The sequence below is a fragment of the Syngnathus leptorhynchus genome, chromosome 17 (assembly GCF_054491065.1).
Source record: "Syngnathus leptorhynchus isolate UIUO chromosome 17, UIUO_Slep, whole genome shotgun sequence".
Lineage (NCBI taxonomy): Eukaryota > Metazoa > Chordata > Actinopteri > Syngnathiformes > Syngnathidae > Syngnathus > Syngnathus leptorhynchus.
The window spans coordinates 7567951-7591864 of record NC_141211.1 but is presented as its reverse complement, the minus strand read 5'-3'; the positions used below and the strand labels follow the sequence as shown (position 1 = coordinate 7591864).

General features: G+C 42.7%; 1 protein-coding gene across 6 annotated transcripts; it reads right to left on the bottom strand.

Moving 5' to 3' along the window:
- Positions 1-1982: 1982 nt before the first annotated feature.
- Positions 1983-23876, bottom strand: ltbp3 (latent transforming growth factor beta binding protein 3). 6 transcript variants are annotated; one of them, XM_085936246.1, is made up of 28 exons: positions 23342-23876; positions 12379-12657; positions 12124-12287; positions 11953-12076; positions 10244-10330; positions 9914-10030; positions 9682-9828; positions 9493-9600; positions 9349-9408; positions 9177-9254; positions 8067-8195; positions 7118-7249; positions 6912-7040; positions 6721-6840; positions 6505-6627; positions 6116-6238; positions 5875-5994; positions 5537-5665; positions 5025-5195; positions 4874-4954; positions 4626-4754; positions 4377-4514; positions 4169-4309; positions 3695-3823; positions 3383-3544; positions 3227-3316; positions 3003-3131; positions 1983-2755 (listed from the first exon to the last, which is right to left on the bottom strand). In XM_085936246.1, the coding sequence occupies exons 1-28, from the start codon at positions 23577-23579 to the stop codon at positions 2604-2606; spliced, it is 3729 nt and encodes a 1242-aa protein (XP_085792372.1). In that variant the 5' UTR covers positions 23580-23876; the 3' UTR covers positions 1983-2603. The 6 variants fall into 6 exon arrangements, with proteins under 6 accessions (XP_085792372.1, XP_085792373.1, XP_085792374.1 ...); XM_085936247.1 differs by having other exon boundaries at positions 8067-8192; XM_085936248.1 differs by having other exon boundaries at positions 11953-12058; positions 23342-23875.
- Between the last annotated feature and the right edge of the window lie 38 nt (positions 23877-23914).

Below are 23914 nucleotides of genomic sequence, written 5' to 3'. Positions count from 1 at the left end.
GTAGTCAGTCATGGTTTACCTGACACCAATCATTTTGGGTTCATTTCCCCACTCAGTGAATGTGTATATGTGGATGCTTTTCCTGCGTGAATGCTTTTCTTTGTCTGCAACCATGCATCAAAAGTCAGTCCTGGAATACTCTTAAATCCCAAGACGCCATTATCAGTGCCTTTCTAACATGTAAAGAGAGCAATTCCGAGCACCTATTTTTGGGTCTGTGTGCTCCATCTGCACTGGAGAGGGTGGGTACATGTGCGCATGTGGGTTTCGCTAAACCAACAAAGTGGTAGTGGGGAGGACTTTATGGGATGTTGGGTCTCCTTGGGAGGGCCGAGCAGTTGGGAAAATAGCCTCCCATTCATTACAAGCAATTTGTGGTCACGAAAAGGTTTTGTTGGGGGGTGTTTCATCTAGCTCATAACATATAGCAATCCAAAGCACTGAAAATGGTCTAGTTGTGTGTTAGAGTATAAAAGTCACATTAATGAGTCTTTGTAAATATGTGTCAACATTTTTAGTACACACCCAGCATGTTTACACCCCTAGCCCCAGACCCACACTCCATGCAGGGAGCTCATCCCCAATCCACCGTGACAAAGGGAAAGAGCTGAGTGCAGAATATAAGTCTGCCACTGGCTGCCAGAGTGTGTCCAGCACAGTACTTTCTGCAGATTGCAGCAGTTTGAGCTAAACCCCCCTCTGTCTGATCTCTATAGATGGGACCCGGACGGGTGGGGGGGTCATCTTTGGTGCGTGCCGCAACCGGGGATGGCTGGCATGCGTTTGGCAAAGTTGGCGTGACTGTGCTCACACATGCTTGGACATGATCTGTGTTCTTATTTTTTCCTAGTGAAATGTGGGAATGATATTCCCAATCTTAAAGCTGAATCATATGACTCCAGTCAAGGAGAGGTAAAGGAGGGGTTCTGCGCTGCCCTTTAATAACGAGAGGTACTTGAGCGACTACTCTGCTTGGAGCACAGAAACAGTCAACCTGCGATAAAAATGAAACCATACTGTAATTTGAAAAAGGCTAACTAATGTAAGGAGCAAATTGTTATCGCTCAGGAAAGTATTCACCTTGAACATTTGCTTACTGTGTTTCATTAGACCATCAGGCTTTAATTTGAAGTCCCTTTCAATAATGTACAACTTTCATTAACAACCCAAACTCCTTCCTGACAAACAAAGCGAGTTTCTTTCATCCGTACTTCCTTGAGACTTATTCCTTTGTGGACATGGCCTTGCCGCCATCTTGTGGCATCCTAGAGCATTCTAGAAAAAGCGCAAAACCACAAATAGGTGAGTTTATCAGCAAATAACGGAGGATTGGTTCAACAACAAATGCTAACGGTTGATTAGGGAAAAGGATGAGAGTATGTGGTTTGTGGCGGTTTTAATTTTCAATATCATTTTTGTTTAAATCGGTGGGGTTGTTTGCATAGTCATTTCAAAGTACATTGACTACCCCCCTTCTTCCCCTTTAGCCAAGACAATGAAATGGCTTTGCACTTGCTTTAAACATGAAGTTTGTGGTTAAGCATAGGGCTGATAGAAAGAGACAGGTCATTTCAGAAAGGCATCGCTGTCTACTCCCCGCCCCAACTTCCACCAAACCCACAGATCACCTACTTAGGTTCAGCAGAAGCAGTGCAGAGCAATCAGAGGTTTACTCTCCGGGCAGTGTGACCCACTAAAATGTATTAATATCCTCTCAACACCTTTTGAGTCACCTCACAAGAGCAGCTAAGCTATTTCTGTTGTAATTGTTGCTCAGCCTCCAATTTCTTTCCGTCATGACCGCTTTCTTATGTGCCTAAACTAGTTGCTGAAGGTCACCCTGCTGTTCCAGATTTAAATTACATAATGATCTGACAGAATGAAACCAGGACAGTGAGGGGCTGGTGGCGCCATAGCAATATGAATTTCCTGAGCGCACATGCTGAGTAGCATCAAGCAACAAAACATGTCAAATGCGCAAATCGGTTGAAATATTTTTTATTATTAAATCCTTAAGACGTTTTCAAAATGGTTCAATGCAGCAAAACATTCTCGTTTTTCCAAAATCAGCTACAGTTGGCAAACACTCCTACCATTCATTGCTAAGTGCATGGTTTTTATCTCTAGCTTAAAGTCTACGTAGGTGCACATGTCAAATTATACAAAAAAGTTCAGGTCTCTCATATTTTACATCAACAAGTTTTACAACAACGCTCAATCCACAAACTGTACAATAACACATTCAACAATCTGTGTTGGAATAACACAAAGTAGGGCAATTTAGAATTAAATATTGATGAATGCGGATTTCAAAAGGGATAGCACTAGCCTTCAAACAATGTACAAATATCAAATGGGCTTGAGTAGAAAACATCAAGTAAAAAAAATAAAAAAATAAAATAAAATAAAAACTGCAATAATTAATTACAAAAACATTTCTCCTCAAAACTGGTTTTTGTTTGTTTTTAAAGGGGCAATAAAGGAGCTGACATGTATTATTGATATTACATGGCTGAGGTGTATGTACAGCATTTGCACAGTGCTTGAGTGTGTATTGCATATATGTATTGTGTTTGGATAAATAAGACGGACAAGTCAAGGGGTTATTGAGTTCTACGACGGACGCATTTGTTTGGCCTGCGTGTGGCCACAAAGCCGTGTTGGCAGTAGCACTTGTATGAGCCCACAGTGTTCACACAGCGAGCGTTCTCGCACGGACTCCTGCGAATGCCTGGTTCTGCACACTCGTCAATATCTGGTGAGGGTAAAAAAAAAAAAAGCAGAAAGAAACATTGAATCAAAGTTTTCAGCAATCGTTTTTGCAGCCAGTCCAACGCAGCATGGAACAAAGTGAAAGGCAAATGTAGCCTGAGTTGGCATCATAGGGTAGATGATAAGCGCGAATAAATAGTGTTGTATCACAGCCCAAATTCACCCAACCCCATATTTAAAATTATTAGAGGAAAAAAAAAAAAAGACATCAATGTGATAAAAGTACAAACCTATACAGCGGGTGTGGGAGTGGTCCAACCTAAATCCTGGATTACATTCACACATGGTGCCCAGATAGGAGCGCACACATTGGCCATTAGCACAACTGCATTCGTCTGAATCCTCCTCTGAACTGTCACCTGACAACATGGGTTATGTCATTAAAAACATGGAACATACATAAAAATGGAGTAATACACATTTGGAGTAAAACATGTTGGAGGTAAGATTCAACCTGGATTGTAGTGAGCAAAAGCTGTCAGGATGTCCTGCTCCCCGTCCGACTCGGTCTCCAGGTGCATCTCGCACAAATGGTTGAACATCTCTGTGTGTAAACAAGACCTTGAGGAAAACAAAGTAATATGAGAGCATGAAGCTGACTTTTACTCACCCGAATGCCTCTGTGGGCAAGTGTTGCATTCGGGCCCCCAGCCGCGGCCGTAGTGGCAGCAGCACTCCGAGTAGGTCACCAGCATGACGCTCCTGGGATCGCTGCAGATCAAACCCTCATCCACCCGCAGGAAACACACGTCTTTGTGGGCTGCAGTGCGATCTGGGTAAAGAAAACGATATTTAAGCATTGTAACGTAACAGAAAAAAAATAACGACACTGAGAACAAAAATTCTCCTAAATATGGAGAAATTAATCGGAGCACCTGAAAGGAAATTTCTAAAAACGATCCAATGTACTGATTATACCCACCGTCATAGACGCACTGTTTGAGCGCCGCACTGAAAGTGCGAGGAGGGTCACAAAAACAGTGAAAGGAGCCGGGCGTGTTCTCACACCTCCCGTTCTTACAATACATGGGATCCTGGCACTCATTCACATCTGGAAAGAACACCACAGACACTGGTTACAGAATGAACATCTGTTCAGGGAAAGCTATCATTGGCATAGTGGCGGACACAAATACAGTTGAGTTGAGCAATGTGGCAAAACAGTCCTGCATTAAATAGCAGTTATGCTGTCTGCCCCACAGCCGCTCGCTCTTTCAATTGCATAAACACCACTGGCGGAATTTAGAGCAGGAATACTGTATTGCATAACGTACAATTTCAGTCGGTCAAAATTGAACATTATCTTCAGTAAGACAGATTTGTTTGATCCGCCTCTTGCATAAAGCGTCGACGATCGGCACGACACCAATTGATGCTAAGGAAGGTGTGCACTTGCCGGCCTGCTCCTCGGGAGTCACGCAACGGTTGCGGTCGATAGCCAGGGTCCATGGCGGGGTGCAGATGCAGTAGTAAGACCCCGGAGTGTCCACGCAGAGACCGTTCTTGCAGTTGGCCGGGTTCTCGCACTCATTCACATCTGCACAAATCAAAACACACACATCATCACGCTGATGGGTCTTTGGGAGACGATTTCCGCCACTCACCAGCCACGGCTACGATGATACATTTCTTTTTGTTGGCGTCCGGGGTCCACGGTTGCTTACAGTTGCAGTAGAAGGAGCCTTCGGTGTTGACGCAATGGCCATTTCTGCATAGAGACTCGTCGTGGCATTCATTCACATCTGAGGAAGAATATTTTCCCATTTAAGCACAATACATTTGCATTTACATTTTGGGATCCGATTGACTTGGACCGTTTACCGCTTGGCAGGAATGGTGCGTTGCTCACTTACCGATGCATTCGAGAAGGTTGCCGTCATAGTAAAAGCCTTGTTGACAGTAGCACTCGTATCCTGGCTGCGTGTTCTGACAGCGACCCTTCTTGCAGATTTCATCGGCAAATAACAAACACTCGTCGATATCTTTGAGAGGAAGGATGTACAAGTCATATAAGTGACAGTTAATCAGAGAATTGCCGTTGTTAGCCAGATAGCAATACAGATGAAAAAGAAAACTGCAACAGTGGTGACATAATATTTACCCTGGTAGGCAGGACGGCTATACATGATTCCTTCGTCATAATAGAGACCCTGCCCGTGAGGACACAGGAAATGGAATTCGGCTGGGTGGATAAAACGACAAATGACAGTTAAATGACTTTTGAAGGAAAGACATGAATGCTTTTGTTGTACCTGAGTGAGAAACAGGACATGGGTAGATTTCGCAGTGGTCTCCCCATCCCACGCCAATGGAGCAGCAGCACTCCTGCTTGGTGACGTTGGTGGCCAGGACACTGTCGCAGAACACTGTGTCATCCAAGTTCAGGTAGCACTCCTTCTTCTCATCTGCGACCATCTGGGGTGCTGCAAGAGTGTGTGTGTGTGTGTGTGTGGGGGGGGCATTATGAGAGGTTAGCATAATGCTGAAAAATAAAAAAAATCAATGGCATGACAATGATGTCATGATTGCACTTTTGCTGTATTAGCCAATACAACCATTGATTTATTTTTTAGTCGTTTCAGCTTCACATCCACACACACAATTACTATGGGAATTTCAGTTTTCAGTCCTTAAAAGGGAGTACAGTTCTCTATAATTGGTCTGACGTGAGCTGATCCTGAGTCTGGGACTGGGAGGAATCAAATGTTCCGGCCTGGTGGAAGCTCGTCATCAAGAAATGCAGGAGGAATGAGAGGAAGCTTACCCTCGCAGCTGTGTTTGTCCTCTGAGAGGACGTAGCCGTGATGGCAGACGCACACATACGAGCCGGGCCTATTTTCGCAAGAGCCGTAAGGCTGGCAAAGACTCCAGTCGGATGCGCATTCGTCAATGTCTGAAAAGAAAACACCACGTGGTGAGACGCTGTGATTCCAATCTAAACACCAGCCCAAAGAATGTCTTGGTAGATTAAAGTAAGAAAACACCGGGCAGACTCATGGCTTGGGAAATGACAGAAAACAATGACGCATCACATTTGAGGATGGACTGTGTCCAGATCTTGCCTTAATTTCTCATGATAAGCAATCATTAGAGCAGACTGACCTTGGCATCGCCGGCCTCCCACCAGCGTGTAACCCTTCTGGCATTCACAGGTGTACGAGCCCATACTGTTGATACAGCGTCCCCGTTGACAGTTTGACGGCCTCTCACACTCATTGATATCTGGAGGGACAACGACAGGGTGAGGTAAATCATGTCTGGAGGAACTTAGCTAAGCAAAGTAAATGATGACATTTTATGTACACTATATAAAGCATGCCAATGTATATATAATAATTCATACCTTCGCAGTGGCTGCCTTCCTGCGTACGCTGGTAGCCTTGGTAGCACTGACACTGGAAGGATCCTTCAGTGTTGATGCAGCGGCCATACGCACACAGCCTGACATCCTCACACTCGTCGATATCTGTGCTCCATAAGAGGAGCAGAGTACGAGTGTCATCAAGTTTTCTTTTATGATACACAATGCATCAGTGTAAACGCTTGCAATGACACCGTCCCTCAAAAAAGGCCCATCAACGTAAAACAAGGCAGACACGCTGCATGGCATGTCTAGATTTTGTGAGATGGAAATTTAAATAAAAGTAAGTAAAATAAATAATAAAAAAAAAAAAAAGTAAGAAAGCAACATTAGAGAAACGGCGAGTGGTTCGCATCCCTCAAAAGACTCACCACTGCAACCCTTGCTGTCAATAGAGGGGACGAAACCCTCATTGCACAGGCAGCGGTGCGTTCCGGGAAGGTTTTCACATCTCCCGTTTGGACAGATTCCAGGTTTCTGACACTCGTTTATATCTGGTGAACACACATTAAAATCAGCTGTTAATTAAGACTCCAAATACAGATATATTTTGTTTCTAGAATTTAGTTGTCTCATTTTCTACTGACCATAGCAGATGCCAGAGCGGGCCTCGTGACCCGGCAAGCAAGGGACACACTCGTAGGAGCCAGGGGTGTTGTCACATTGCTCATCCGGACAAGTGTCGAGATTTAAACACTCATTTATATCTAAAAGAAATTCAGATTTTTTTTTAAAGTACATTGACACACACATAATGATTGGTTTGTTTTCTTTTTACCTTCACATACAGGTTGACGGTGTGACCTGCTCTTAAAGCCACTGTGACATTCACATTTATAAGACCCGGGTAAGTTAACACACTGGCCTCCAGCGCCGCAGATGTCCCGCTTGGAGCACTCGTTCACATCTGCCAACACACAGAAGCAAATTCATGACCTGACAAAAGAAAAATATACGCGGTCATCATAACTCAGGCTGACTTACCGACACACTTGAGCCTGCCGTGGTGCACCATGTGTTTGTAGCCTTGGCGACAGTGGCATTTGTAGCTGCCGTCTGTGTTGATGCAAAAGCCTCTGCCCTGACCGCAAGGCTCCGACTCACATTCATTATCATCTGGACAGGAAGGAGCAATGGCCGCATATTATGACAATGAGTGCACCCACGCAAAGAGAAAGCATGTATCAAAAATTTTGCCTTTGCAAAAAACAGCAATTAACAAGCATAGCTCTCCGCCCAAAAAAAAAAATTCACAAAATTATTTGATGAGATTAGGCAGGATTTACCACTGTCATGGATTTCTCATATTACATTTTAATCTGGTTTAGTATACAGCTTAATTTTGCTTTGGCATTTTCTGATCTTGGATATCCAGCACATTGGCATGAAATGTTTTTGTAAGTTTTTTTTAATGTGTGGCTTCTCATTAAAACTGAATGAAAACATTATCTGAACCATATCAACAAATAACAATTTACATTCTGATTACTCTGGATGTGCTTTCAATCAAGGCATCAATCTACCCGTGACATTTTTTTCAACCACAATTAAAGAAAAAATATAGATAATATTTTAAAACTAAAGAAAGACGCTTACTTATAAGATCAAAATTGGCTGAATGGTAGAGGTCAAATAAATATTCTAAATAATGCGGTGTGACTTAAAATCTTATTTTTCTGTAAATTCTAAACTTTTTATGCAGGCAGCTCTTGTTCTGGGTCTCAGTCTATTATGCAGTGTGTACCGTGTGTACCCTTCATGAAATATTCAAAGCAGCACCCATTCATTAAGTCATGAGAAAATGCAGCTTGAAAAAAAAGTAACAGGCCACACTCTGCTAGAAGCAAAGGGACATGCATGCATGTTTCCTGAGAGGGGAGCATCCCAAAAAGGTCCAAGGTGCGCACCTCCTTCAACCACCATCGTCTCTTACCCTCACAGATGTTCCTCTGCGGACTGAGACGGTAGCCGGGGTGACAGTGACAGATGTGGCCGTCGGGGCTGTTCTCACATTCTCCGTGGCCACAAATGTTCCTGCTTAGCCTACATTCATCTGTCTCTGCTTCAGGGAGGGAACACACAACATACTAGTGGGCCAGCATCTGCGACTGGAGATTCAGGCATATACACTCACTGGGCACCTTATTAGCGAGCACTTTGTCGTACTCTAGGAGGGCAATTTGATTCATCATCAAAAGGCTATTTATTGGACTGTTATGACTAAAATGTGATTGCTTCACTAATTTCATTCAGAGCGGAATATGATGATGGAGAAGGATCCTGAAGAATTACTAAACCAGAGATCCACCTGTGCTTTCTCGTTCCTTAACGTCAAATTCTCTAAAAAAAAGCTGTAAGCTCTTCTTCGTTCTCACCTAGAGTACTATGGCTAAAGTTTCTCAAATCATTAAAGCGAGCCTGCGTGGACACAAATAAAGTGACAGGTGAGTGTATACACGTCCAGTGTAAAAAAACTCTCATTGTTTTATCACTGGAAAGTAGATATGGACTGAATTCCAACACCTAGTATGTTAAAATTGTCCATAAAGAAGCACAAGTAGGACAAATAAAGCTTAGAAAGCAGAAAAGACTGAAAGGGGAATTAGCAACATTCCATTAGCAGCCTTGCTCAAACTTGGGTTTGGGACCAGTTGCCAACAAAAACAAACAAACATACAAACAAACAAACAAACATGGCCGTTTTTGTGTTAATAAAAATGGTGCATGTTTAAGTGAACATGTATGTTAAGCGTGTCATGGTACTGAGGTATTTTATTAACATTGTGAAGTTTGGGAAACGGTTTTAGAGCGAGAAGGCACATTATCATTGTAATACAGTTGAGCCAACATCATTTTTAAAACAAAACACAGAGAATATCAACAGTACCTAGCCTTGTAAAGAACTAATATTCTAACATAAGCAAATGTATTAGTAGAGTTAAGAGTCTCCTTTGTGTGGCCTAAACATCATCCTAATGTTTTCTGCTTAGGTTTAAAACCGAGGACACCGAATGATGCATTTGAGGTGTGCGGGGAAACTCACGTGAGACTTTAGTTTGGGTTTCAAAGGGGTCATTCCCGGGAGTGATTCGGATGATTGTCGGAGGGGTGGGTTTGACGACTGCCGGTACAACACATCAAAATAAATGGAACGAATAAAATACTTTTGTGCTTAGCGACTTGTTTTGAAAAGTGTGTGCAGTAGAACTGTTTACCGGGAACACGAGGACTGTGAACGACTGTTGGAGCCTGCTGCACAGCGGTTGTTGTCGTCTCTGGACGAGAACAACGACAAAAAATATGAGACTTTGAAATTGCGCTGGCAGGTACCCATGTCGGTAAGGGCAGACTTTGTTTACCTTCCTTCTCAGGCTTGCGAGGATAGGGCATTGGCGGGAAGGCCACGGTTTCTCGAATGTTTTGGAGAACATAGCCTTTGCCGGCAGGGCAGATATTACTGAAGGCCACTGAGTGAATAAAAGTCAAAAGAAACATTTGATATTCCATTGAAATAAAATGCATGTTTATGAGTATGCTGGCCTCCTCACCTGTCCCCACCTGCGGGCAGTGTTCACAGTTGCGCCCCCAAGCTTTGCCCACCGTGCAGCAGCACATGTCTTTGGTGAGTTGGGTGGGCAGGGCATGCTGGCAACCCCTGCCGTCCGTCACCATCAGGAAGCACTGAGCCACCTCGACTAGAGGAGGGAACGGCAACATATTTATCTTCCCCGACGACTGAAGGACGGGTGTTTCAATGTTTTTAGCGGGATATTAACTCACCAACACATCGGTTCCTCTCTAGGACTAAACCGGCTTTGCATGAACATTTGAAGCTCCCTAGGGTGTTCAAACAATCTCCATTCTGACAGATACCCTGCATGGAGCACTCGTTGATATCTTCAGGGCCACGCCGCGTGGGAGTAAAAAATATGGTATTTAGATACACAGTCGAAAGGAAAAGTCACAACATAAAAACAGTAAACACAACAAAAGTAATGTCAAAACCCAAAGAATAAAAATGTATTTTAAGGCAGGTTCTGCATCATGGCATGGGAGCTGTCTGCAATGACCTCAAATGATAAAAATTCAGCTACTTCCAGTCAGCGTTACCTAGACAGTGTGAGGTGTTGTATCTTTTATAGCCTTGCGGGCAGGTGGATCCGTAATCTTCGACAATTGTCTGCTTGACAGAAGCATCTGAGGACATAGCAAAGCACACATGTAGAAACATCGAACCTTTCAAGAATAAACCTTTTACTGACTCATTAACACCTCTTCGTTGAGTCTATACATAAAAAGGGAACATAAAAACATATTGCTTTGCGCCGAGACAGCAATTAAGTCAATTTCCCAAAATAATCAAAGTACCCCCAATAAAATGTTCCAAATTTGAGAGTCAACGGTAAAGAACATAAAAAAAAGCTTCATTTTAGCGCCAGAGTGTATTTTTGGCACCGCGTCGTTACGAGGTCTGAGAAATTGCAGTTGTCAAAGCCAGTGAAAGATTTCTGGCCACATTTTACAGCTAAACAAACTGCTTTGTTTGTCTTTTGCTTCTCTAATGATAGTTTTTATGAGCCCTTTTGCACAGTAAATCCAATCTCCCAATACAATGAACACAATTTGAATGTAGCTTCAAAGTTTAACAATGTATTAGTCTCATTCGCCGCGAGTTTCTAACCCAGCTGAACATGATGCAACGAAAAGCGGTAATAAAAATAAGTAGCAGTTTTAGAGCGCTACGGGTGGACTGAAGTGAAATATTTTCAATGTCAACTAAAAACCAAGATCATTGTGAATAAGCGTGTAAAAATAAAAAGAAACATGAATACGGACGGAACAAAGAGTGCTGTAGTTTAAATTCTAACCAGACGTACAGTATCGGGTTTTGTCAAAGGCCGTATTGTGTGACTCAGTGCCGAGAGCTGGAATAATAGTTGAGTGGAAAGAATGTGGAGCCAACATTTTCTTGAAATTCAACCTTGGGCGATGTGATGACAGTCCTGCACTGGGCAGGCCTATTGGAACATGGGGATGTACGAGAGACTTTTTTTTCCACATTCTCCTTTTCTCTCTCAGTCTGCTTGTGTCATGCCTAAAACTCAATCGGTTCTTTCCTCCCTAAATTTCATTTGCAAATCCATTTTTCAAAGTTGGAAGGTGCAACTTGCCGGGGATGCCTGACATTTCTTGGCTGGATAAATAATTTGTTCCCGGGAACACACAAGATGAAGATAAGGAGATGGATTGTACACAGCCTTTTTTTTTTTTTTTTTGCACACATAGTAGGTACTGCGAAGCAACAAACAACCATCATATTAATTTTGAAATGTACCTTAACCAAACATTTGCCACACTTTTATCGAAAAATCGGTTGCTTGCATGATTTATTTATACAAAATTCTTTTGCGCTCACTGGACACATCCAAGACACGTGTTTTGATTTGGCTACCTTATTTAACTGCAGTGCATGAGAAGGGCAAAGTAGTCTCAAAGGAATAAACACATTGTTAAAAGCAGACTTTTGGATATGGAGCTCATTAGACTGTACAGGTGCCGTTCGCTGCCAGCGAGTGCAGACTCGAAAAGAGAAAATTGACTTTTGTAACTTTCTGAAATGCGTGCCCACTCACCAAGTGTAAAATAAGATGTAAAATTAAACAACTATGTATATGTTTTTCTTGAACCACTTCTCCACTAATAACTTGGCAGCGGGGATGGGTGAGGTTCCCGAGCCAAAAATCCATTCAAAGCCCGAAAGGCTCACATCCAAGCTAAAGGTGGGTTCATCAAATGTAATTTTTTTTCCAAAAGCTTACTTGGCAATTTGGGGCACTGGTAACACTTGTTTTGTCCCCACGAGTTGCCCACGCTGCCACAGCAGTCCTCCTGGTTGGTCAGAACAGGAAGCGGGGTGCTGTTGCACTGAAGCAATGAGACAAACTATTAGGAACGCCGTGGCTGTCTCTGGAGTCATTGACTCAACTCACGGCTTGCTTGGGTGTGGTCTCCTGGAAGCAACGCCCTTTTGGCTTGTGTCGCGTGGACGGAGGGCGAGGCCCCGTCTTCTGGGGAGTTTTTCCGTCTGCTTGGTCCACAGGCTGAATGACCACAGATGTGTCTGGTGCGTGGTGAACGCGCACGTTTATCTGCACTGAAAATAAAGGAAATATTTACTTCTCACTTCCATACTTCTCACTTCCTGTTAAGCAAATGTGGCCAACACCGACCACCTCTGCTGGTACCTTCAGAGGAGTGGTGGCCCGGCTGTGCGAACGGTATGGAGAAAACAGAGTGCGACTGAGTTAACTGGGTTCGTCCCAGGCTGGCTTGCTCCACCACTTTCTGTCCGTCGGGCTTTAAGGACATTGGATAGACGGGTTGCTTGTTGCCCCGCGCTGCCTGAACTCGCTGAGGGAGTCGCAGAGGAAACTGGCACAGTCGGCCCGTGAAGCCCGGCGGGCACAGGCAGTGTTTCCTGGAGCTGCACACGCCACCATTCAAACACGTGAGGGGACACACAACTGTGGGAACACAATGGGAGAAGACAATATTTCAGACAAGACATCAACCATGTCAAACGATATTTGTAATAGGACTGTAAAAACAAGTTGTCCAATGTCATTTTTCATGTACATTGTACACGCATTTGGAACTATACAGCCAATCAGAAGCGGACTCTTGGCAGGATAACAGAAGGTGATGTCATTGATGTGTTTAACAGTCTTGATGGGGGTAGCCTATCCCAATCGAGAACGTATGAGAAAAAGAAGTCGATGGCTTATCCAGCAATCTATGCAACTTTTGATTCTCCATTTTGTACCTTTAATCTCCTGAAAAAAGGAGAAACAGAGAAGAGCTTTTGGCGTTTTCCGTTTTGCAGCTACTCACCGCTACACGTGTACTCACGAGTGTTTTCTTTTCACTGGTTACAAATTGCATTCAAAGAACAAAGAAGACAAAGGCGAAAGCATCCACATGGAAACAATTAGGGGCACACTGCCAGTGAGTCTGGACTGCGGGGTAATTATGGGCCTGGATCACTTTTAACACAGCGGGGACATCCTCAAAACGAGAAAGACAAAAGGCAACAAATCTGAAAGGGGCTCAATCCAAAAAATGTGAAGCAGCATGGTGGAAAGGTTTCATGGGAAGAAAAGGGTGAAAAATGATGATAGAGTTGTGAAATGAATTTTCACTTCTTTACTGAACAGATGAAAGTACTGGGTGTTTATTCACGGGAAGGGTTAGTTGTGAAGTTTCATCATAAATCACAAAGGTTCATTACATTGCCACAAAGTATCATTAAATAAATGACACGAAAAACACAATGCTGCAATGTACCTGGTATGAAAACTGGCAAAGATTTTCTTATGAAAATGCCACTGCACCCTCACTAACACAAGGTGACAGTGCAGAACCGCCGAGCAGGCAGCGACACGCAGCTCGGACATGACAGCTAGGTTAGCGGCACACACTCAGACGTCGTCTTTACCAGACATCCCTCTGACATAAGCGCTCTGCAATCGGGTTGCGGGCCTCGCGGCTACACTTTTCATCAAAGTTGGGAACTGGGAAAGACGCGGGGGAGGAAAATTACGATAACAGATGCAGACGCAAGCCAAAGAACCTCTTTTTCTCTCTCAAGTGTTACACAATGTCACACGATCCCACTGAAAGCCACAGAGACTGGACTCAGGAAGAGTGGAGCTGACTGCAAACAAAGAGCAGAACAGAGGGACTTTTCTGAGGTAGCACAGCCAGGATCAGTGTCACGTTAATGAAACTCAAAGGGAGGTGGAGGAGAGGTTATCCGGCAGTTCAGAGTAGTATTACTCAAGTCAGGGGGGTTGGGGGGCTTGAAGTGAATGGGAGCTTTGAATTCATGTTCTACTGTGGACAATTTAGAGTTTTCAATGAACCTACCATTAACATTTGGACACTTTCTCAACCAATGAATTGGGGCACTTAACAAGGTGGCGGAAATTAAGGACTGTAAGGTCACTTGAATGGTGGAAAACATTTGAAATGATGTCTTTTAATCTCAGAATTTTGGAACAAAATAACCATTTGGATAGGGGTGTGTAGACTTTTTTTTTTCTGTTGAGTCCATTTGTACAGTAGCAACCACTTGTGGTTTCAATACTATAAATCATTAAAACACAGCTCAGCAGCTTCATTAAGCAAAAAAAAAAAAGTTTCCAAGTTGCACATCTTGTCTATATTACAGTGCTAATTGGATTTTGTCTTCGTGTTCTTCGAGGCTGCAGTACTGACACGTTTATTATTATCCTTTATGATTTACATCTTATCAAGTGGTTCTCCACTTTATATTATGGTGTGCAAGGCTTTCTGGTGACTTTTTTCAAATAGGTTCGTCTGCCAATGGAATGGAGGCTGTTAGCTACATAACACACAGCCTAGCCTGTGTTGTTCACAGCTACAGAAGAGCTTCCCTTTATCGGCACATAAATTATAATCCTCCCGTGCTCATTAACTCATCAGTTAACTTCTTTCAGTCTGCGAGAAAGGCGTTTCGTGCATGTACCACGCCTTTGTCTCAAAGGATCCAACACATTCCTGAGACTGGGTGTTATTAAAAATCAAATACAGTACTTCTTTGAGCTATGCGACGGTGCAATTGTGTGAGATGGGGGAGACGAGACGAGGGTTGTTTGGATGGCGTGAAAGTGGGACCATACGGCAATTATTTCATTCCGCAAAAAGCCTAGACAATGGAAAGAGATTACAAGATCTCCACCTTCATACTTCTGTGTCGTTGTTGTGCATGTGGTTTCAGTTAAGCCATTAAAAGTCTTGTCATGCTTTGGCAGAGAGGAAATGTAAGATTTTCACTGGCCTGACAGAAAACGTTTTGCTTTAGTGCTTTATATAGAGGAAAGGCTTGCATTGAACGCTTCACAGTAGTGTGGTGGAGAGATAAAGTGCCATAGGAAAAATTACGTATTGAGCATGTGGTAGAGTGAGGGAATAAAGTAAGCAGATACTTGAGGAAGAAAATAACGTGATATCTAGAGCTTGTGATAACCTGTCGCGTCCATTTAAAAAAAAAAAAATGCATTTGCATTCCAGACACAAAACAGAAAGCATGGACATGCATGGGAATGAACATAAGATTTTTGGTATGAAAAAAAAATATGCGATGGGTGTGCTGCTGGAAGAAAGGAATGGATGACGGAAGGAAAGACCGAGGCAAAGAATGGGAAAAAGAAATGGGAGAAAGGGTGTGTGGAAAATGAAGGAAGCGGGGAAGAGGGTAAAAAATTTAAAAGTACAGATATGGAAGAAAGTGGGAAAGAAGAAGGAAAGAGAGAGGAGGAAGTTTGGAAGGGATAAGAGGGAAAGAAAAGAAGAAAAGTGATAGAGGAAGGGTGCAAAGAGGGCGGGGAGTGAGGAAGAACAAAAAAAGGGAGGAGAAGAAAGAGTAAATGGAACAAAGTGATAGAAGTAAGAAGTAAAGAAAGTATGAAAAAGAAAACGAGAGAAAAAGTGTAGAAAGTGTAAGAAAATGTAAGGAAGGAAAGGATAGGAAAAAGAAAGCAAGGATTGCCCTTAGAGTGCCCTATGACGCGACCACCCACCCGATGGTGTCTGTGGATGACGCATCATCATAACGCACTCGCCCCCCCCACACACACACACACACACACACACCATCCCCTACAGCGTCGTTCCATGCAGCCACAGCCGCGCCCTTCCCACACAAAAACAACAAATTACACACCACAAAAACACACGCACACAAAAGTTGCACATACAGCAGCAAACAGACGATGCGCCCCCCCCCACAACCTCGACTGTGCCACAAACAACCACTAGCCACGCCCCCAAACAAAGGAATCAGACTGTAAAATAATAATAATGACGCCAATTGAGTCACTTTCTCTGTGATTCACGGGTCTGTCTGAACCAACTAACCCACACACAGATTAAATATAGTCACTGTTTCTCTTTCTGGACTACATTGCACACTTTTGCTCATAGCAGCACACACATGCGTACATTTTGTCTGTGCGTGTTTCCACTGGTGTCGTTTTCATATTTTTGGGCCCGCAACTATCTGGCGCACTGCGCACATGCTGACTTAAAACACACAGCCGCATTTATGGTAAAGCATGACAGTAAATCAAAAGATAGAATCATTTCACAATTTGATTTCAAAATCTAAATCACTGGTGCACAGCATGTTAACATTGTGTGCGTGACAGTCAATCAAATATGCATCTGAGCTTTCACAATTCACACGCGCCAAAAATATGTCACGAGTAGTATTAATAAGAAAATTCAAACTTGGAACCTCTTAACTGCAACGCAAACGTGCTAATAAATAATACATTGTGCTGCCATATATAAAAATATTTCCATGCTAAAATACAATTATAATCCATTCATTCTATGTATGCACTGTTTTACCAAAACAAAAAAAGTTGCACATCACAACATCTTAAAAAGATGTCACATAACGTACTAGCATTCCAGAACACAAAAATGTGTTTGAATGTTATGACAGCACGGTGAACTAGTGCTTCCAGACAAACTTGGGAAAAATATGACCCTAATAGCAGTTGTCTAAACTGTTATGGTCAAAGTGTGACAGTAGAAAACAGCTGTCTATTTTTGTCCACACACACACACACAAGTACTGGGGCTGTCCCTTCGGAGGAAATAGTTTGGCACATAACCCCTGGATGAATGAAACAGAACAGATATAGCACTAATGAGCTTTAAAAGTGCTCAACGAGGGGTCGGCTGTTTCTCTGTGTTTGCAGTCATAATGCTAGGCTAAGCTAACTGTCTTTGTTGGAGAGCAGTGCCACTGCTCGGTATCTACACTCTCATAAAGCTCCAAGCATCTGTCCCAAGGCGTCAAAGTAGCACTTTTGCATGGGACAAAACTGTCATCATCTCATCCCTCTACAGTCTTTAGTTGGTTTGCAGCCACTCGCTGTCGCTCTCTGTACTTAGTCTGCTTTATCTCAGAATGGCTTTGCTGGCACAGGTGTATATATACACTTTAACACGTACACAAATTACATATTGCTAACAACCATCAGAACAAAAATGAAATAAACTGGTAAAGGTTTCTCCAAACAAAATAAAATAAAGAGAATGACATTTGCATTCAGAACAATTGCATGCGATACATTTGTTAGAGTCATGCCAACGCAGTGGGAATCGGGATGGACAGGCTAATGAATAGTATCAATGCTTGAAGGAATGAACGTTTCAACACAAACAGTGCAGTAAAAAAAAAAACAAGGCAACAATACAAATTTACTCGCATGCGTATATTTTTTATCCTCTGCACAAAACGACAAATATTGCAGCAGATTTCTAAGTCACAAATGCCCCTTTTACATTGCACCAGTTCTACCCCGCGCTTCCTGGTCCCTGTTTCCATGACACTTTTTTGAGGCCCAACGGTGACATTGGAACCGGTCTTCAGAACCTCTTACGACCTGGTTCCAGGTGCCATCTATGTTATATTGGCTCCAAATGTCACTGACTACTAATAATTGGTATCGGCCCTGGAGGTGGACCACTCTCTGTCTTCTCTGTAAACTGGAAATGCTCATAATTCTCTCGTCAGTAAGATAACAGTCAGTAATGGTTAGAGTGTCAATGTCAAGGTTTCTGAATGTAGCCCAGTATAAGACCACGGCGGCAGCTCTGGCAAAAGTCGTGTTATTCTGTTTACCCTGGCTAATCGCTACAGGCTACAGGGTCCCGCGCGATGGCGGCAGTCCCGGGCGTTCGCATTCCTCCGAGCGGCTTTAAATAACTGCTGCCATTCTCCCCCTCGGCCGGGTAAATGGGAGGAGAGTGTTAAAGATGGTGAAGAAGGTTGTTTGTTTGAGCTACAGGTCGGTAAACAGCGTCTGAACGCCTAGCACACTCGCTCGTGCAAACACGCACACTGTGCCCTTGTGACGTTCCCAAAAAACAACCCTAATTGCTGCTTTTGTTTTCCAAACATTATTTTACTGCAATGCTTCATAGCCCAAGTAAGCGACTGGCTTTTTCACGGTTTCTTTTTGCAGAAAGGGATGACAAGGAGGAATTTGATTTAAAATGACTCACAAGGGTGGTCTCTCTGTGTAACTGTGAATATTTTAATTCAGTGAGTGTATTGTCAGAGGGACAACACACTCATTTTAGTCTCAACGTGGCTTTCTTATCTACCTTACTGTGGACTGAAAATGACATCACGGAAAAGAATATTGTGGCACGTTGCTGATCCTCCGGGCACACATGACAGAAAACGCAGGCCGCATCAAAAGAAAGTACTGAATGAATGCGTGTGATCCTCCCACCCAAACATGTTTTTACTCCACCATGAGTGTGCGTGGGTGCCTTTCCCAAACCAAACGAATGAGTCGAGCGTATGGGGTGGATTGGAGGTAAAATAAACCGACCCACTCTAACTAGGCGGGCAGCAAAATCCACAATATTCAACTGAACTTGTCTTGATTTTCAAACTCTCATGGACCTCTGACCTGTGTTGGGGGGTAAGCAAAACAAACCGCAGGCTACTACTTTCATTCACTCAAAATAGAGAACTACATGGGAACTCCCAGAATAGCCATTTCTACTAATGGTGATGACTGATGAGGTCCACTTTCAGCAAGAGCGGCACAGACTGTGACATAACAGGTCAACATCCACACACTATAATGAAAATGCAGTTGGATGATGGATTGGAAGTCTCTGAGCTAATAAAAACATTTGGACAAACTCTTGGTAGAGAAGTTCTACGCTATAGATGGGCAACATCCAGCTGAAGAAAAAGGAACCACAGGCCAACAAGCTTAAGCCAATGAAAGTTGGATACTTGGTCAGCCAAACATATAATAAAATCGGCGGGGTACACAAAGCAGAGTCAGTCACATGCAGGGGCAGCGCAATGGGGTGGCCAACGGTGATCACGGCCACTAGGGGAGGATTTAGTATAACTTACTGTACATGACTAAAGGCTTAACCATTGAACTAATAATGGCCATGGCCTAAATTAATCATCCCAAATCATCTTTGCCTAACGCTGCCTGCGTGGGTATTTGTCCACATGAACAAACTCAAAGTGGTTTGGTCAGGATGAGCTCATGTCACAAATATGGAAAAGTCTTCATATTGTTGCCGTTATAGCTGCGGCCGATTTAACACAGGGGAGAGAAATTTCCACTCGTCCACTCTCGCACACATTCCAGGGCTCGCGCAGAACAACACGCGTCTCGTGTGTCGTATGAAGCCAAATGCTCTGTAGGCTGCCCTAACAGCCCAAGAATTCTTTTTCCACTCTTTTTTTGGGATGATCAATCCCAAGACGCAGGTGCTTTGCAGAGCACCTTCCACCGTTCCGGAACAAATGTGTCAGAGTCAACAGTTATTCCAGGAATTCAAAATGTAATGCCTGAATTATTTGACACAGAAGCTCCAAAATGTGACACCAACAAATTGGAGGAGAGGACCCGCAAAAGGGGATGTATGAGTCTGCTGCACAGTGACATGCTCGCTTGTAAGACTTGTCTGCAGGTTAAAAGCCACAACAGGCTAGTAAATCAAATTGTTCTCTGGAAAAAGAAGAAAGGAATTGTTGAGCTGAATGTAAAAATGGCTGAGGAATGAACCCTTGCTCTTCGCATGCGTGCATGTGCCGTACCGCATATATCGGAAAGTCCAAAAACAAAACAGCATCATGAGTGATGTCAGTATCGAGACAAGAATCATTAGAAAATGAGTGGAATGTATTGCAGCTGATATAAAAAGTCTACACACCCCTGTTTGAAAGTGTGATTTAAAAAAAAAAAAGTGACCAAGGCAAATCATTTAGAAACTCTTTCCACCATTCATGTGACCTACAGTATAAAGTGTAGAATACAAAAAGGAACAAGAAATTGTGGTTGCGCAATTGTGCACACCCCATTACAACTGGGATTTGGCTGTTTTTCAGACATTTGATGGAGAGATTTTCAAAGTCAAAGTCAAAGTCCGCTTTATTGTCAATTTCTTCACATGTTAAGACACACAAAGAGATCGAAATTACGTTTCCCACCGTCCCACGGTGACTAGACACAGTACACAACACATACAAGCAAACAGCACAAAGAGTAAAAACGAATAGACAAGAGCAATGAATAAGTGATAAGCAACTAACCCAAATAAATAAACAATAAATAAATAAATAGACAAATAAGAGCAGCAAAATGGAGCAAGCGTGCATATAGCAGCCAGCCAGACTATAGCGCAAAAGAACAGGACGTTATGACGTTGTTATGGTCTGATTAGACCATGGATGAGTTTTCTGGGCAGAATTCCAAAAAGTATGTTTGGCACAAACACAACTCTGCTCCAACCACCAAATGAACACTAATATGAAGCGTGGTGGTGGTTGCAGTATTATTTTTGAAATAGCAGTCAGTGTTAGAAAAAAAAAACATTAAAAAGCAATAAAAAAAATCCATATAAATTTGTATGGCATAAATATAAATCTACATATAATTCAATAAAAACCAAATAAAGATTTTGAAGCTTATCTGACAGTACCAGACTGATCTATTTTGAGCGTTTGTAGCATGTTATTACTAAAGCAACTGCGAGTTTTACGGCTTGTTATGAATACAAAACACGCCGAAGGGTCACGACATGATTTATGTGAGAGCAAAGGGGCGAAAACAAAAAAATAATAACAATTATGAACTTTTGACTCTGAATGAAATGAGACTTCAAGGGGGAAAAATGATCTTTCATGTGTCTGTAACATGACACTGAATCCACACTGCTTCTTTGAAAGGGAGTCAAAGAGGTTTAATTTCCAACAGTCATGGAAACACAAAAAGTTCACTCGCTAATGACTTCCACAGATGGAGACAAGATTTTTTTTTTTATAGCACATAGATACAAATTCTCAGGGTAATTTCAATTGTCACTCACTATGTCAAACTTGTATTTATTTTACTACGATATTAGACAATATTTTATTACCATGTCGGAATAAAAGAGCAATGTGAATGATGCTTAACAGCTGCTACCTTGGACCGTGATTATCATTTATGGCTCAACTTCACCAGTCACTTTTTTTTGGGGGGGGGGGGCAAGTTCCTTTATCTGATCTACAGAACATTCTGAGATGACCAATCACAGGGACTTCCTTTCTAGAGAGGAGGCGGATCATGTTCTATGCGTACAGTCATGACTAAAGTCAAATGTGGGCTGAACAAGTAAAGTAGACAGTCAGGCTCCGCGTCTGGCCACATTTGATGTGATGGAGCGGAGAAAGACTTACGCCAACCAGACGCTGCTCCACTGACTGGGGGGGGGGAGTATAGATCTGAGAGCCCATTTATGTGCCATGTAATGAGGCTTGGCGCTCAGTAATTTAAGTGTGATATGAGAACATTTTCCAGGGAGGGATGGTGCAATGGTGGGAATTCCACCACCCAATAGCTTTTATCAATTGGGTCTAAAAGTCAGAAAATGTGTGTAAGATATTTGTGAGGCCATAAGTTGGTTTCTTTTCAGGAAGGGTACACGCATACAGAGTTTAACATCTAAGCTGATTTAAGATATAGATGAAATATTTTCAGTCAAAATAAAATGAAATCTTGCAATCTCGCTAAAACTATCAGAAAACCTTTGTCAGTTTGAATGCAGTGTTTTTTTTACACCACCGCTAATCGCAACCACTGTAGGTAATAAGCTTTTTGATACGCCTCTTACATTACATGTCATTCATTTCAGGTAATGAACTGGGTTGTGTAATTATTATGTTAATCACCTTCGGCTTTTGAGAGCCATTTTGTCCCGGTTTAATGAAATCTCTCAAACAAAAGAACATTTGTCTATTAAAGGAGCCAGAGTAGGTTTTGGCACAACACTAATAATATTATTTAATCTTCAATGGTGATATTTTACTTTTTATTAATGACTATATTTTGATATCATTACCTGCAGATATTTTTACAAGTACATTGATAATAATGTTGACTTTCCAAATTTGTAGTGCTGAATTGCGCTGCATCACACTCGCACACTTGTTTAGCATTCCAGGAAACATTCCGATCTCATTTGGTGCTACTCAAGACCATTGGCTAGAAGTTGGTTCTATAGAACAACTCAGAATGAGTACTCAAAAGCAATTCAAATCCAAAAATCACATTTGAGTACTTCCTTTATTGGTTAGAGTGCAAAGTGTTTGTTGGACTGTCCTCCCCATAGGGAGAAGTAATTGGTTTATTATGTTTGTTTTATTGGTGCGCCGTCTGAATCTTTTTAAATGATAAGACATAATTTATTGCAAATTAATTTGAGGACCTCCCTGCCCCCAAGCTATGGTTCACAGACCGCCAGGGCCCAGTTTGAAAACTAGCTAATGTAAATCCCGAGCAAGGTCTTTAATAGGTTTGCTAAAAATGTGCAGTTACTCTTGCCAGGACATCAATACTTAATGCAGGGTCTTAGAACAAAATAGCAAAGTCAAACAGCATATTTTCCTACAGGTACTTAATGGTTTCATTAAAACTTGGAAATATTGTTCATCTGTCTTTTTATATAGTGGGCTTTAACACTAAAATGAGGGCAGAGGTCACCAATCTTGTTCCCGAGAGCTACTTCTTGGAGACTGATTAATGTGAGTTTCATACAGACTTTTAAAATATTTGTTCTCAAATTGCCTTAAAATATATATCAGAAATAATCATGGTCATCTATTCAGAAGACTGGGTCATGGTAATGATTTCTGACAAAAATGATCACAAATGGGAAATGTCAATATGTAGCACTCAAAATTTCTGTAAATGTTTGGATTTTTAGGTGACCACTTCTACAAAATTCCTCAGAAATCACAATGTCCCATTAGTGGTAAAAGCCCTCAGGAACCATATTAGTGTCTCTTGCCCAACATGAACTGAATTACAATTAATGAAGTAACTTTTAGAATAAACTGTACTATTCTATTAAATTATTGCTTTAGTTTTAGTTGGTTAAAGTATTTAAAGGACTACTTTGAGTGTAATTTGTGGCTACTCTCACCTGTGACGACAACGACGATGGTTTCAAACTTTTTCACACCATGACATGCAACGAACAGATGCACAAACAATTCCAAACTGAAGTCATCAGAGCGCCACTCGGCGTTGATCCCAGCAGCCTAATTATATCCCCCCCCCAAATCCGAGGTGATTGTCTACTCACCAACCCTGAAGCCCTGTCCGATGAGCGTGTCCGCCCCCTGGCCGTTCTCCGCTATGAGCGTGGTGTTGTTGCCCTGCTCGCAGCGGTCCTGGCACTGACCCTTCAGGCAGATCCGCTTGCAGACGAATGGCGCGATGACCACCTTGAAGCGCTCACGCGTGGACAAGCGTTCCGTGCACCGCGCCAGTCTGTGCACGCTGAGCCACAGGAGAAGCACGCGGCAGATCAGCGAGGGCATCGTGGCATCCTCCGGTGCCCCCCTCACGCAACCGGACGCATGAAACCACCAGCCGGGGGCGATCCGCTTTGTTCGCCGCTTGACGACAAGAAATAAGTTCCTTTAGGCTTTTCCTCTTCCTTAGGAAGGAATAATGTCACTCTTCGGGTGTGTTTTGGTGATGCATGCGCAAAAATGACCGGTTTGGCATGGTTGTGAAGTTCCACCTCAAAAAGTTCTCCCAGCTCTTCCTTCTTCGCCTGTTGCTTCACCGGGAGTGAGTATGCGGCTCCGGGAGAAGGAGGGAAGAAAAGGGAGGAGGAGGAGGAGGAGAAGTGAGCCAGCCCTCCGTGGAG